The sequence below is a fragment of the Macrobrachium nipponense genome, chromosome 43 (genome assembly GCF_015104395.2).
Source record: "Macrobrachium nipponense isolate FS-2020 chromosome 43, ASM1510439v2, whole genome shotgun sequence".
NCBI classification, from domain to species: domain Eukaryota; kingdom Metazoa; phylum Arthropoda; class Malacostraca; order Decapoda; family Palaemonidae; genus Macrobrachium; species Macrobrachium nipponense.
Window position 1 is genome coordinate 51,856,911 of NC_061104.1, and position 17,500 is coordinate 51,874,410.

The window sequence follows — 17,500 nt, forward strand, 5'->3', positions numbered from 1 at the left end:
CTACATTTGCTAAATAAAAAAAGAAAAAAAAAACACACAGGCATCTCTAAATGCCAATAATCATCATCATTATATCTTAGGCCACATCATCATCACTTTGCTTTACAAGCTGTTGTTGCATTTGGGCAACTGAGAGCAGCAGCAGCAGTTAGCGAAATTTTGCAAAAAAAACGATTCACGTCGTGGAGGAACAGACAGACGGACAGACAGACAGACAAAGACATGAGGTTTCTCGGGGATGGAGACTCTCCGTAATGAAGGGACTGAGAGCAAATGTAGAAACTTATGGTGGTCGCTGCTTCTGATTTCTTGCCGACAAGAGGTCATCTGGGTATTGTGAGGTGTCAGGCTAAGGGTACTAAGTAACTGTGTCACCCACTAATGGTATTTATTGTACAACATATATTTTGGTAAGGAGTAAGTTTGCCGTTATTTGGATTTGATGAGACCCGAATAGCAACCTAGCATATTACTAAATACATATATTCTATATATCTATATATATTATATATATATAATATAATATATATTATATATAGAATATTTGATTTATATATACATGTGAAACTTTATACATGTATGTGTGTATATATATATATATATATATATATATATATATATATATATATATATATATATGGTATATGCACACAAACACCTACATATTCATTTCCCTACGCATATACAAGTTTTAGGTACATAACCCGTTAACATCAACTAGGTAGAAGATGACAACGAGACAGTTTAAAACGTAAAGACCGTGAACAGCATTGGAAGCATTTTCCCCCGTGTCCATTCCAGTGGCAATCTTTCAGTTCCATCGAAAACTTCACCCTGAAAAGACCTTTAAAAAAACACCAGGGGAAGAATTTGAGGTTTTTCACCGACTTCAAAGCCGCTGCCGGGGATTTCTTTATACGCTTCATTCAATTCCCCAGTGACACTTCCTGACCTCAAAAGAACCTTATTGGAAAGCCTTATCATATCTCCTAAATTAGATACGAAACAATGTTTTCTTGTTTATAAAAAAAAAAAAAACTCAAGAATATCAACGTGTTTGAATAATTGAAGGTATTATTGAAAAAAAATGGATAATGAACCATATTGAAAAGCTTTATCATATTTCACCAAATTAGATATGAAACATCATGTGTTCTTGTTCATAAAAGAAATCCATAATATTAACGAGTTATTAAAGGTATTACTGACAAGGAATGTTGAACTTGAACCACAATGAAAAGCCTTTCCGTATCTCCAAAATTAGATATAAACATGTTTCCTTGTTCGTCTGAAAACTCAGCATATCAACAGAATTGAAAAGGAACGCAAATCACTTGCACGTATATAGGTGAACTGTTCAAATGCGATCACAAAATGATTCATAGTTTCTGTTCATGATGAACCCAAGACAGCAACCAATGACAGACTGATATTTCTAATCCTAACCATGAAACACTTCTTTTTCCTCTGTGCACAATACCATCTAGTGCAACGCCACTGATCTAGTTTTTGTAATCAATCAAAGGGAACCTGGAACCAAAATAACAATTTTACAATATATCTGTGAAGTAAGCATTAAGAATTTCGACTTTTCCCCCCCCCTCTGGAAAATGCTAAAATCCAGTGATAAGGACACATTCTTTGAGTTGGTTTTTAATCTAAAATAAAAATAAAAATTTTACCAAATATCTGTGAAGCAATCATTAAGAATTTCGACTTATTTCCCCGTTTGAAAAAAACCTAAAATCAAGTAATAAAAACACATTCTTCGTGTTACTCTTGAATGATTAAGAAAAAGCCACAGCATTGAAGCAAGTTAAGGGATATATATATATTATATATATATATATATATATATATATCTATATATATATATATATATATATATATACACACACACAGGATCTTTCGACCTTCCCTAAATCCATCCTCAGAGGTACTTAACAGTAATTACAAAGTTTACGAAGAAATAAAGAGTAAAAAATCGAATCTTTAACTGGGCAATTGAAATGGAAACTGTCAGTCCCGAGTCTTCCAGCGTATTATTGTAATTTCTTGTTGGCGTCTTCTTGTTCTTAAATAAGTAATTGGTTTTTATTTCTGTGTAAACTTCGACATTATTGTTTAGAATGACTGAAGAAGCCATTGCGCAAGGACAGAAGCCCCTGTGTTATATTTATTCACTTAAACTTGGTTTTGCACATTGGTTTTTTCTTCACAAAAATCTGAAAAGTCAAAGTCAGATATAATCACAAAAATGGCGACAGTAAACCAAACAGACTGAAGGAAAAATGAGAAGATGGCTATCACTGGAGAAGCAACAGTAAAAAAAACAATGAAACACGTGAATAATTCTCCATAACTCTGGACAGGACAAACTTACTTTCCAAATGGGGTAGAGTTTGAAGGCCTTCGAGTTACCCACTGTCAATTTCAACATTTAGAAACATAGAATGCTGATGATGATAATTACAGCAATAATTAGCAGTCATTCTAAATTGGTTAATCATGTCCATAAAGTCTCTTTGCAATTTAAGAAATATATTACAAAAGCCATTGATGAGATGGTTTAATCAGATTTGTTCTATGTACTCGGCAGTTATCAAAGTTCTTTATTCACATTGCATTCATGTATTTCAGATAACCTGTTGATGAAAAAAGGTACTGTTAAATAAACGCCTAAAAAATGGCTACTCCTCAAGAAAAGGCACAATACGTGTCAGGGTTTACTGAAACAAAATTATCAGAGGGAAACATGACAGTGTAAGACAATCCTTTGATCGTTCTCCTACAAAGTCCACCTGTACTAATGCCAGACACTTGCAGTTACTACGTTTAACGGCGCACAAAGTCCTACACAATTGTTGTTTGAGATTAAGCTGGCCTTGTGCCAGCACGGGCTCTTGCTCGTAGAGCAGCCCGTATGTCCTACACAAGAGGCACTCGAGTCAAATGGTCAACCAAGAGGAAAAGAGTTTGCAGTTAACATGGAGGAACGGATTTCTGAGGATGAAACGTTCCTCAGTCGTGTTTTGTTTTAGTGATGAGGCAGCCTATCATTGTAAAGAGACTTTATGGACACCCTGTATATATACATACATACATATATGTATATATACACATATATATACTATGGAGTATATACACCAACACATTATTGTGATTTTTTCACTACCAATGTTCATAATCAACAAACCATACAAAATACTAACTTAAAATTACTGTGATCACCTAACAATGAAAACTATACCACATTGCACAAGTTTGAAGGTAAAATGTTAGTATGTTGTCACAGAGATTTAGGTCGGTGACTTGAAGTAAGGTCTATGGGTATGGCAATCAGGGTCCCTGCCTTCTGATATAATCAAGATCTGAAGAAAAATAGAAGACGGAAAGGAATATATGGAATAAAGGTAAGGTTAATAACCATAATAATAACTGTAGAAAATGATAATCCTTTAGCTGGAAAGATAACTTATGTACTCTTAAGTACAGTATCATTATCAATAATAATATCCATCGTACTATCATCGTATAGTAATAATGGTGGCAGTAATATTAATAATTTCATAAATAAACTTGCACCGATGAACAAGAACTCTCTATCCTAAATGACTTGGGCCTGGCGGGGAGAAAAATGGGAACCTGTTGAACGAAAGACGTTCAAGAAAACATCGAAACCTCGAAATTGTCCTAACTGATGAACTGATTCTGGGGTTGGCAATGTCCGCGTCTCAGGGGAGCAGAGTGAGAAGCCTATGGGTCTATGGTGCTCTCTATGGCCATTTCCGAAACCCCATTGGGAAGGTGAGTGAGTTTCTTGGTAAAAACGTCCAAAATTCACAGATACTTCCAATCTACATTGGATTTGTTGAAACAGAACAGGGATCTTACCTACTAGATAGTGACCCTCGGCAAAATTCGGGGGTCGTTATCTAGGATTAATAGTTCTTAGAGGTCATTATTTTTATGATATTTACAGTCTTTTGTTTACATTTCTACTGCCATCCCCAACTCTTGGGGGTCACTGTCTAGGAGAGAGTGATATTTACAGTCTTTTGTTTACATTTCTACTGCCATCCCCAACTCTTGGGGGTCACTGTCTAGGAGAGAGTGATATTTACAGTTTTTTGTTTACATTTCTACTGCCATCCCCTACTCTTGGGGGTCACTGTCTAGGAGAGAGTGATATTTACAGTCTTTTGTTTACATTTTTACTTCCATCCCCAACGGGCTTGTGCTGATACATAACGAGTTACAACTCTTGGGGTCACTGTGTAGTAGAGATCCCAGAACAGAATACAGAATTTAGGCCAACGACCAAACGCTCGAACATACGCTGAGGTCATTCAGCGTTGAAAGGGAAATTGAGAGTACTGTAAAAAAAGTTTGAAAAGTGTACAAGAGGAAAACCTCGCATCAAAGTAAGATGGAAGAAAGAGAATAGGAACGGAGGTACAGCAAAATGACTGAATGGGATTGCAGCTAGGGGCGTAAGGGAAGGGACGCTGCAAAGAACCTTAAGTAATGCCTACAGTGCACCGCACGACTAGCACATTAGCCCCCTACGGAGAAGGGGTGTGTCGAAATGGAAGGCGAGTAGCCAGCCGAGAAGAGGTGGGTCGGCGGAGACAGTTCCTCACAAAATCAACCCAACTGCAGGAAATGTTGACCGACACTGGGGTTCCTGATTCCCTCGTCCAATGAAGGATTGTGTTCGAGCATAGAATGCTTCACAGGTTCCTCCTGACGATGTTCTGAAGGTCGTGGTTCAAGGAAAGACGAGAAGATACACTTAAAGAGACATTCTGCTGCAAGTGTCCGAAACCCTTACAAAATACCTTGTCATAATCCTCATATTTTACAACCTGAGTATAATCTGAATCTAAAGCAACAGAATTTCCATGAACAATGAGTCCACTGGGCATACAGATAAATGAGGCAAAGATGTACACACAAAACAGGAAATTACAATAATTGGGTTCCCAGCGTTTTGACCTAAACACAGCAAATAAGGATTCTGCGTTTTATGCTCTCTTTATACCACTCACTGCCACAACATGTATGACAAGACACGTTTCTGAACGGAGTGATGACGTCATTGTTATAATGTGAATGCGTTGTGGTTGTGATGAATTAGTGGTGACTCAGTGTGTGTGTGTGTGTGTTTGTGTGTATGTGAACAGGCACCATAAGATCCGACATTCGTTGGAACTTTCTGATTCTTCTCGAATGAAATCATAAACATTTATTTTTGTCAAAAGTTTAATCAATTTGAATTTTGATGATCATCCTTTGACGGTCATAGAAATCCTCTATTATTATTATTATCAAATCCTCCGACCTCTTTCTTACTGGCGTGTAAATATTTCCTTTGGTTTCATCGGCACAAAGTGATACTTTAACAAACAAGTGCCGCACGACTTCTGAATCGATCACAAAAAAAAAAGAGAAAAATAAAATCACTTAATCTAATCACCTGCCAGACATGAAAACCAGTCAAAAATAAATGTCCTCGCTTCTTATTCTCTACAGATTTAAATGTATAGCTTTCACTGGAATGTGATTTCTTTATTTTTGCACCCAAAATGTCTAATCAATTAAAACTATCACCTCATTTAAAAAAAAAAAAAAAAAAAGGTCTGATTAACTCAACACTATATCATCTCAATTTTGAAAAATAAATAAATAAATAAATAAACAAATAAAAACGAAAAGAAATCAATGACAAACCCCAGGATCTCGTAGGAGTATAAAACATTCTGAATTTGAACTGAAATCGCCACTGTTCACAGCCAGCCTCAATGAACAGCGCAGGATACAGATATGAAAAGGGTTACTTGAAATATTGATATAATTCACTCTTTCCTTCCTTTGAAAAGGTCAACTTAGAGGTGAGAATCATTTTTTAATAATATAAGTAATCCTTCGAGTTCACCGTGGGCTCATTCTCTTTCGTAAGTGGCTCTTTCGCAACTTCAGAATGAGCTGGGTCAAGACAAGATGAGCTGAGCTAAGCGGACCTCCTTGCCTGGTCCGCACAGACTCCAAACTGAGACCCTGGGGCCACAGAGCGATGTGATTGATCTGCTGATCCAAAAAACTAAACAGACTGACTGATTACATCCCATACACCGCCACTTTGCAAGAACAAAACAACTGAAAAGTACTACATTAAACCGCGACCGGCAAAACGAAAGATAAATGAAGGCTAAAAATGGCTCAAATCTGAATGCTTCTGAACAACCCCATTTCCCAGACCCCTCTTGATGGAGGTATATGAATATGGAACCAAAAACGACACACGGACGACGCACGGGGGGTTGTGTGTGTGTGGGGGGTGTAAATCGCTTTCTAAAGAAACATCTAGTCAAATTTGAAACGTGAGAGAGGAGAACGCTTCCTAACCGGACTCCTTGCCTTTTGAAATGACCCGGCAAGTGCAGGGGTGAATCTCCTGGATGGACGGGCAAGTGATCACCCGCGGAGAATCGGCCACGTTCAGCTTGCGGTCTCCGGCCGCGGCGCCCCACGACTCTTGCACCAGGCTGAGCAGCAGCAAGGCCGCCAGCAGGAGAGACCTTCTCATCATCTGGGGCGCGGAGAAGGACGAGGACGAGGAGGAATAGGAGGAGGAGGAGGAGGAGGAGGAAAAGGGCGCGCAAGAGGATGAAGCGGAGGGCGCGCCTGGGGCCGTACAGGTGGAATGCGACGATGAGGCTGGGATGTGCCTGCTCATTCTGGCCCCTAGGAGCGTCACACCTGCTGCCGTTCCTGCTGCTTTCCCTGCTGTGGTGGGCATCTTTTGACCTGCGGGCGAAAGAGAAAAACAGACGCCGTGAGAATCTAGAACGGTCCTGAGGGTACAGAGAACTGACATGAATAACAATATTTGTAGACTTCATTATCAAACACTATTGTTAAGAAAATTATGATGATTATGTTCGATTATATTGGATAATATTGATCTGGTACTGACGTGTGTGAAATTCATTATAAAATACTATCAATTTATATATATATATATATATATATAATATATATATATATATATATATATAGTGTATTTAATATATGTATATTATATACTTTAATATCCGCTTATAATTTATTCATTCTATTGATATATTTTCTGTATATATCATATGTTACATAAAAACTTCCCATTATTCAAATCTAAAAACTACATTATATTATCACACAATAAAATTTACAGACTTGAATATCGGAACATTATCATATTATATTACTTTATACTATATAATATCATATTAAAAACTCTAGTCTTGTTTGACGATTACTCTGAAAAATTAAAATACAAAAATATAATTTTTCACTTTTAAACGTACTACAATGACCAACATAAATGGATAATGATTGAGAAATAAAAAAAAATAGGCGGTGTGGGGGGGGGGGGGGGTGTTAATTAATTCAAGGCTCCTTAAAATATCCTAAAATATTCTTTCACTCATCGGTGGAACTTTTGTCAGCAGAAGTGTGACCCAATTTGTACACAATGCTTTCATCTGTGTCAAGGCAAAATGATTCAGTAAAGTACCTATTTACTCTCTACATAGGTTTGTTTGTTTGTATGGTGCCTTTACGTTGCATGGGACCAGTGGCTATTCAGCAACGGGACCAACGGCTTTAAGTGACTTCCGAACCACGTCGAGAGTGAACTTCTATCACCAGATATACACATCTCTCGCTCCTCAATGGAATGCCCGAGAATCGAACCCGCGACCACCGAGGTGGTACGCTAATACCATACAAATCACGCCGCTGAGGCGTTCACTCTCTATATAGAATTCGGACCAAGAGTCAAGCGGAGGGACCTATGAGGTCAATCAGCGCTGAAAGGGAAACTGAGAGTAAGAAAGGCTTGAAAGGTTTAAGAGGAAGTAAACCTCAATTCTTAAGAGAGGGTAAAGGAAAATAAGACCGAAGAAAGCGAATATGAAAGGAGGTACAGTAAAAGGAATAAACAGGGTTGCAGCTAGGGGCCTAAGGTTAAGGACCTTACAAAGAACATTATTTAATTCTTACAGTGCACCACATGAGGTGCATTGACAACACTAACCCGCTACGGGATATGAGTGGCTATGTTTTTCCTAATTTTTTTAAAAACATTATTGGGCGAGTTAATGGCAGTTCCGACAGTTTCACATGAATAGAATAATAATAAAGTTTCTCTCAATTCACGGTACTATCAATACTGAATATGCAAAAGCATTTGAATTCTTGATTAATGAAGAACAAACCTATTATGTACTGATTATTGCACAACTACAACCATACATACATGTTGGCCAAGTCGATAACGTCAATGAAGTCCTAATTTCTCCTCAGTCCAATGGGCGCTGGTTCGAACCCGCGAGAGGACAAAATTATTATCAAATCAAAAATGCCCCTTAGGTTAACATATATGAAAATATATTAATTCCGAGGTAGAGCGAATTGGATATTAAAGGACATTTGCAGCTCGATGTATGTATATGAATCACGATGATGTGATAAAAATTAATATATATATATATATATATATATATATATATATATATATATATATATATATATATATACACACACACAAACACATACACTATATATATAAAGTCGCGGCTTGTTTCTTTTCGCAAAACAGCCATTGTAAAAATAGAAGAGGGTCGCCGGAAATGTGCAAGAAAAAAAAATAGACGTCAGCAAAAGACCTAACTGACCGATTCAAGGACTAATGGTCAGCCAAAATGGGAGGCGTCTCTTCTATCTCTGTGTGTGTATGGTGTGTTTGTGTGTGTGTTGTTGTTTAAGTGCCTTTTCATTTTTCGACGCCTTTTCACCGCATAGAGCGTAATGTTCCCTTTTGGTAACATTAATATTTCATGTGCTGTAGCTGTGTGTGTGTTTTTTTTTTTTTCACACATATAAAAGACAAGTAATCAAATATTTAATAAATAATATTATATAAAATATATATTTATATATATTCTAATGATATATATAAATACTAAATCTATAATTAATTTATATAATATATTAATTTCCTAATATATATATAGTTCTATATATATATTTTATCATTTATATATCTATAATATAAAATAAATCAACAAAATACCACGCCAAGGCAAGGCACACCACACACTCAACACATATTCATGTAATTATATTAGTATAATTATTATATCATATTGCTCTATATATAATAATATATGAATATATTATATATTTAATCGTAATTTATTTATTATATATGTAATATAATGTATATATCATAATAAATATATTATTATATATATATATAAATTTATAATATATAAATTTTATTGTGACGGTTTATAGATCGTTCGTCTACCCAAATTTCAATTAAAATAATTTGATTTGGAAACGGCAAGCCATTTCTTTAGAATATCAGCTGATTTTTAGTAAATGTGGGAAACCCAAACCCGCCAGCTAGAGATAGGAAGTTCCCCAGTTGGGGAAAAGAGTCTTTTTATCAGCTGTAGGACGTATCTCAAAAGGGAAGGGTGTAGGCAGATTGGTACTTCTTAGACCCCTATACCTTAAGCTCTCTCCGTGACCCCTCTGCTGGCTGTATGCTTGTTTTCCAGGATTTGCCTTGATCGTGGGGGATTAAGCTTGACTTCCCAAACCCCCAAGCAACCCACCTTGAATTGTTCTGGTCTCAGTCGGCTGCGAGTACGTGAATCTCGGACAGAGGTCAACAATTACCTGCCTTCCTGTTGGATGGCCCTATCCAAGGTTGTGGAGTTGGCGGTGCCGATGACCCATGCCTCAGACAAAGGGGGGTGCCCAGCTGCTTTTCTACAAAGAGCCAACATTTTCTACAAAGGTTCCACCACTGAACATGACATCCAGGTACATCTTGTTGAAACAGCATATTGCCAGTTCCCGCCTTATCACCTTTTATTATCATTTTGATTCCAGTCATTCTCCCAATTTCAAGTTTCCAGCAACAAAAGGAATTCATCCCAGCCTTTGTTCCCTCTCCTCGCCTCATGGGCCGCATGCTTCCCCTTGTGTGATCGTACCCGCCCGAACCAATGGAGTCATTGCATACTTCAGTGAAACCTTAAAAAGTTTATCCTTCTCCCCCTAGTTATTAAGAATTAATTAATCAAAGGCAAGAAGTCATTTTTTTGTTCTTTTATGTCGTTTAAGAATCTGGGATTCTTTTTTCCAGATTCCCCATGAGTCACGCGTGCCGTCCTCCTCTGCCCGCAAGTGTGCATTACCCCAAGTGAAATGAAAAATCAGCTTGAATTGAATGAGAGATTGCCTAAGCCCCAAGCAACGTGGGGGCCGAATTATCATTTACCTTTTCTCCAGGCCAGCACGGAGCCTTTTTTCCTTTTTTTGTTAAATAAATAGCTTGTAAATAGTCCGAGCTGGAGTTTTTCCTGGCGACCTTTTGTTTTCCTCTAAAGAAATTATCAATAATCAATACCAGTTTTTAACACGGTAAAGTTCAATTAATTTTCACTTGTCCTTCCTTCAATTTTGTTATTTCCGTTTACTGTATATAGCCTCTCTCAAGGGCCAGCTATAAATATCGTAAAAATATTTAATTATATATATTTATATTTGCTAAACGGACAAGGAGGCCCTCTTAAGTAATTATGTATGAATGCACAGCACAACTGTGTATGGTGATAGAGTTTTAAACACCGCCACACCACCCACACAACACATATATTAAGTAATATGTTATGTCTATATTATGTATATTATAGATTAATATATCTAATATTATCTGTATTATATATCCTAAGATTGGTCAAATGTGTAACCAACACGTTACGTATCCAAAACAGCCCAGGACCCACCTAATTGGTATGATACGTTTTATTTACAACAATTAGCAACCTCATGCGCTGCTTGTGTGTCTGGATACATCCTCCTCACCCCTTCTCTCTCTCTCTCTTCTCCTTTCTTTCTCTCTCTCTCTCTCTCGTTAGTACATACTAAAACAACACACACGATAACGTTGTCCCCCCGTAGCCTAACTTTTCCCTTCCCCTAACCACATCACACAAGGAGGGTCCAGCGACAGGGCAAAATTGTCCTCCCTGCCCGAATTTCTCCCCCACCCACATTGTTCAAAGAAACAACGAAAAATAAAAATGTGACAAAGGTCTGAATCGGGGGGGGGAAGGTAACTGGGAAATGGGAAGGTTAATGGGGGGGGGGTGGGGGGGGATAGAATGGAGAGGATGAAGGGGAGGGTGAGGAGGAGGAGGCAAGTTACGGCAGGGCATAAAGGCCGTGAAGAATTTGGGCAGCCCAACTATGTCCCCCCCCCCCAACTTATGAGTTCACCCTGCGAGAGGAACTACTAAGTGGTATAAACGATAAACTCGTTCAAGGGTAGACAGACAGTGAAAGTCGGCTTGCTTTGTAGGGCGTGTCTGTGTATGTAAACATTATATATCTGTAATTATACATACAAACGTGATGAATATATATAAACTTTTTTTTTTTTGGTACACAATGCATATGATATGTACAATTATTATGTTGAGATGTATATTTCTTATATATATATGTATATATCTATATATAATTGTATATATAATATAATATCATGTTATAAATATGTGAATTATTATATTAATATATTATATAAATTAATTCTTAGATAAATATTAATAATCATATATATTATTAATATATATATATCTATATATATCTATCTATATCTATAATATATCTCTCTCTATATATACATAATTAATCAATATATACCTATTTACTATATATACATATATTATATCTCTATAATTCGATTTATTTATATATATATATTATATATATATAATATACTATGCACCCACATTAAACACGCATTTGTCTGAGAAAACACCATAGTAAAAATTTGTTGATCAAAGTAGAACTAAAAACTATGAATATATACAGTTGAAATACCATGGGGAAATAATTTTTTTACAACGAACGTAAAACAAGGACTACACCGAACCTCAAGAGACGTAACAGTTGCTTGAACCGACGCTCGAAAAATTTTGGGCCCTCCATTTATTTAAATCCGTTGCTTGCTTGACTTGGCTACGGTCTTCGATCCCCGAACCATCTTGACCAATCACGAGTAACAGAGCCACTTACGTCATCATCCCTGGGTTCGATCATCTAGCCGATCAACGAGAAATACGAAGCTCCAATCTAAGGGTCTGTCCGCCACCTACATTTCGCTATTTTTCCGTGACGGTGAGAGGACGAGAGGAGGATAGGAGGGAAAAGGAGCCGTTGAGAAAAAGAGTGATTGTGATAAAAGAAAAGAAAAATTGTTTAGGGAAACAAATAACGGTAGGAAAATACAAGCCGTAAAGTAAAAAAAAAAATAGTCCTTTCAAAAAACCATTCTCCAAATAACCAAATAAACATCACTATCAATTTATACCAGGAGATCAATGTCTCCTCTCTCTCTCTCCATCTCTCTCTCATCTTCTCTCTCGTCGTCGTCTCTCTCTCTTCCAGCTATCTCCCAGAGTAACTGTCCAATATCTTTCTTGTTGACGGGCTGGTGCCAGTATGAATGGTACTCAGGAACCGCGGAGATGAGACATCATATCACATCACACTGAATTGCGACTCTCACTATGCAATACTTGCCATTCAAAGGGGAATTGCCTTCCACGTTCAAACCAAAATTCCCTGATGGATGCTTCTTTGTATATATATATTATCTATTATTATATGTTTGTTTTTGTTTCTTTGTATGGTGGTTTTTACGTTTGCAGGGAAACCAGCGGTTTTATTCAGCAAACGGACCAACCAACGGCTTTAGCGTGACTTCCAAACCACGTCGATGAGTTGAAACTTCTTCATCCATAAATACACATCTCTAACCCCTCAGCGGAATGCCCGAAAGAATCGAACCTCGGCGGCCAACCGCGGTGGTAGGCCAAAGACGATGCCGGGGGGGTCACCGCCCACTGATGCGCTAATATATCGTGTAAATATGTATATATGATAGATTACGCCATATATATATATATATGTATATTTGTGTGTGTTTGGTTTGTGTGTAATGTATAATATTATAATATATATTATATGTATATATATATATATAATATTATATATATATATAATTAATAATATATAATCTATCCCTTATTCCCTTTTTTAGGTCCTTTCTACTGGCGGTTTCTCGTACATCTGTCATTCTGTTTCTCTGTTCTCCCATATGCCGTTGGCTCCTATCAGTGGCTCCTCCCACCCCTCCCCCGGGGTCAGCCGGGGTCAAATTTCCGTCTAGCCTCCTTCCTTGGGTCCTTGGACTGTCAACTCTGTCGCCCTCCTCTTGCCAGCCCCATCTCCATTCTTCCCGGCGTCCTTGATGAATCCTTAACCACCATGCAGCATCCTTCTCATCTTTCTGGGCCGCTCTGGGCCGCATCCTAGAATTTCCTCGAGATAATTTAGGACTACCGGGATGTCTTCCTCATCCCATTCCAGGGCGCAGGGCGATCCTAACCGCTGCTGCATACCCGGAGGCGGGGATCCGGAATCCCGCGGAATCCCTCACGCCAGGATGTCATTATATGCAAATTTTCCTGTCCTGAGACGCGAGCGGCTAAAGCAGCCAGAAGGACGCCGGAAGGCGATATTCGCCTCCTTGCTCCAGGCATTCGTCTCTACGGGGAGACTTCACTGGCCTCTCCATGCTTTCGACTTTCGTTCTCTCATGACACACCGTCTTGTTTCCGGCCTCATGTTTATTGGCCACTATAACAGAGTTCTTTTCGAGAAGAGCAACACACGGCAAGACCCCGAATAGGGATAATGCTGGGAAGACGAAAATAATAGAGTTCTTTGCCACTATAATAGAGTTCTTTTCATATCTATTTAATGGAGGTTAAAGTTAATTATGTCTTAATTTAGCCAGACCACTGAGCTGATAAACAGCTCTCCTAGGCCTCCTAGGCCCTTGCCCGAAGGATTAAATATTATTTTGACGTTGGCTTATAGTAGATTCAACATTCGAACCAAATGCATCGGATTGTCTAGCTAGAAGGCCAGTTCCCAGTTCCCTTACGGACGCCCTAACATTCCGGCTCCACATTGGTTCGTCCCCCCACCCCCCCTGTTGGTAAGCCAAAGTGAACCACGGGCTGGGAAAACCTCTCTCCGGGGGCGAGTCTCTCACTTCAAGAGCGTTTCATATCGGTAGGATTGTAAGTTCCCCACCTCTCCCGAGGGATAATTTTGAAAACTTGTATCCCGCTCGAGAGATGGTGGGGGATTATACAAATACCTGGCCCGCAATAGTGATCTGCGTACTGGCCGGCAAAGTGAAGACATAGTTGGGATACCGGGTATATGGCCGATTATGGTTTGGGATCATAAAGCCTGCAACAGACCATGTAGGAGCGTCCGTAACGAAAACTGTCCTAGACATCAAATGCGGCTGAAGTGAACCTACTATTGGAACCAATTGGTGATTTAGCAACGGGACCCACAGCTTTTTGCGGGATCCGAACCACATTATATCGAGAAACGAATTTCTAATCACCAGAAATACAATTCTCTGATTCCATGGTTGGCAGAGCCGGGAGGGGGGGGGGGGGGATGGGGGGGGGGGGGGGGGGGGGGGGGGGGGTGGGGGGGGGGGTAGGCTAAACTCGGGCTACCAACAATCGTATCTAAGCACGCAATCCCACTCGTCCAATGAGGAACTTATTTCATGGAGGTGATAAAATGAGCTCTTTATATTCTTATGTCTCTTCCTACTTTCTTTTTTTTACCCGATGGCCTCGACATTGTTCCTCTCTATTTATCGTAATATTTCTGCTGCTTTCGCCGATCTCTGCTTAATTTCATGGGGATGATGAAATGAATGATTTATATTTCATGACCTTTCATTCTTTCTTTCTTTTCCGTTTCTTTAATGGCGCTAATAAAAGAATTCTTTATATTTTTTCCTTTTCTAATTTCCATTTTCCCCCTAATTACTTCTGCGTTCTATCTCCCTACTTTTCGCATTATTTGACCACGGGGGGCGTCTTTTGTCCGGCATCAAGGTTTTTATTTCCTACCCCACGAAATGAATTCTTTCTCTTTTTTTGCCCTCTCCACTATTTTCTGTTTTTTTTTTTCCGCATTTTTTTTGCCCTAATACCTAATTTTTTTTTTTTTTTTTTCCTGGCTTTTCCATATTTTGCCTTATCCTATTTTCTGCTTTTTCCATTTTTTTTCCATGATCCTTTTTCTGTTCCATGCTTTTTTCCATTTTTTTGCATTCTCCCATGTTCTGCTTTTTCCTGATGTTCTCGGCATTCTTCCTTCATATTTATCGTATTATTCGTACTTCTTTTCTGATTTGTTTAATTTAATGGATTTTGTTTAAAATTTCCCTTTGCTCTCTCTCCTCCTTCTTCCCCCCACCCGTTTATCGTTACATTTCTGCACTTTCCGATTTCCCGGTTTCAAAATCATTCACTGCCATATATTGAGTTCTTTACCTTTTCTATCTTCTCTTAATTTGTCTCTTTCTCGATTCGCTAATATTTCTTTCTGCGTATTTATTACATTGTTTCTTCTGTCTTTTCTTATCTCCGTTAAATTCAATGGAGTTGATACCCTGAGTTCTTGATATTTTTATGTCCTTTCATACTTTCTTCTCTCTCTCTCTCTCTCCTCCGCTCTCTCTTCTCTCTCTCCTCTCCTCATTTCTCTCTCTCTCATGCACGGCAAAGAATGAAAATTAAATTTCACTATTTTTGGATTACTTAAATTAAAATAAAGAGGTTGGTACTGAACGGAGATTTTACTCTCTCTCTCTCTTTCTCTCTCTCGATTGGACGAAAATAAATATTTTACCTCCTGCCCGTTCGTCTGTCTGCCCTTAATCCAGTCAAGTTTTTTATTTACGGGGCTAGACGCCTAGTCGGTCCCTCTTGAACAGGATTTGGTGCGTGTTTGTGTTGTGTGATTGTGTGTGTGGTGTGTGTGGGGGGGGGGGGTGGGATGGGTAGGAGGGTATGTTTTTGTGCAGGATGAAGATGACTTAAACTTAAATTCTCTTCCCTCTCTCCTTTCTCTCTCTCTTCTCTCTCCTCCTCACCATCTTCATTCCGCCCCCCCCCCCCCTCCCCCCTTCCCCCCCCCCCCCACGCCCCTTCCCCCTTCTCTCCTCTCTCTCTCTCTCCGTTTTTAGTTTTTTGCAACCCTTCTCTCTCTCTCCTCTCTCTCTTCCGTTTTTACTTTTAATTTTCTTTTAATAAAAAAATAAAAACACTGAACGTTCTGAATTGTTTTGAATAATAAGTCAATACTAGTCAATAATAAGTAATAGATAATAACATAATAAAATAATCAAACTATACGTTGTTTACGATGGAAGATTACATTTTTCCTTCTTATAGAAATAATTCTAGAAAATAATTAACTAATAATAATAATAACATTAAATAATAATAATAATAATAATAATAATAATAATAATAAATAATGATAATACAAAATAAGGCAATGAAAAAGAAAATGAAGCAATAAACGTGGATAAGAAATTAGGCTGACCAGCGAGAGGCGAAGATATAAAAAGTGAGAGGTAATAAGGGGAGGATGAGGAGAGGAGAGAGAGATGGAGGAAGAGGATAGAGAGAGAGATAGTAGATAGAGAGAGAGAATGAAAGGGGGTGAGTGGGATAAACATGATTACTGGTGGGAAGGGAAATAAAGTTGTTGCAATTTGTTCAAAGGAGGGCTCGAACTAAGGAGAGAGAGAGTAGAGAGAGAGAGAGAGCAGGGCAAATACTCTGCTTATGTTCTGCCTTCACCACCCCACCATCCATTCATTATATCCATCACAGCACCATCATTATCATTATCACCACCATCCCGGCCATTAAGAGCCACCTCCACCATCATTTACTTCCACCACGGCCACTGTAATCCGTCATCATTTCCAGTGTCACCTCAAATCTTTAGCCCATCTTCACCTCATCATACATACCAACAACATTTTCATCTTCATCATCGTCATATTCGTCATCATTATCACCACCACCGGCATTATATTCATCATCATCATCATTGTCCCCATCATTACAATCATTACCATCTTCATCATTATCAAAATCCACATTATCATCATCATATCATCATTATCATCATCATCCACATTATCATTGTCATCATCATCATCGTCAACATCACCATAATCACCACCATTATCTCCACCACCACCATCATTATCACCACCAGCATCACCATCATTATCATCACCACCACCACAATCACCTTCATTATCACCACCACAATCACCTTCATCATTATCACCATCGTCCCAGTCATCAAGAGCCGTTAAAAAACTCAATGGGAGTTTTCTCTCACGCAATTAAAAGAGAAAGTCTTGGTGCTGGTCCATAATTAATTTGATCTAATTTCCTTTCCTTTCTGTTTCAAACAATTTCGAACCTTCCTCCTCTCCTCTGGGACCGGAAGGAAAATTAGAGGG

The 17,500-nt window shown here is 38.5% G+C and overlaps 1 protein-coding gene across 8 annotated transcripts in view; it reads right to left on the bottom strand.

Annotated features, from left to right (window-relative positions):
• LOC135213739 (leucine-rich repeats and immunoglobulin-like domains protein 3) overlaps positions 1–17,500 on the bottom strand; it is a 335,032-nt gene that overhangs the window by 47,702 nt on the left and 269,830 nt on the right. For 7 of the 8 annotated variants that reach the window (XM_064247861.1, XM_064247862.1, XM_064247864.1 and 4 more), the window contains one exon: positions 6,409–6,810. In XM_064247861.1, the coding sequence (XP_064103931.1) occupies positions 6,409–6,802 (394 nt within the window). In that variant the 5' untranslated portion in view covers positions 6,803–6,810. The remainder of the gene's footprint in view (positions 1–6,408; positions 6,811–17,500) is intronic. The other variant, XM_064247860.1, reaches the window with a different exon arrangement.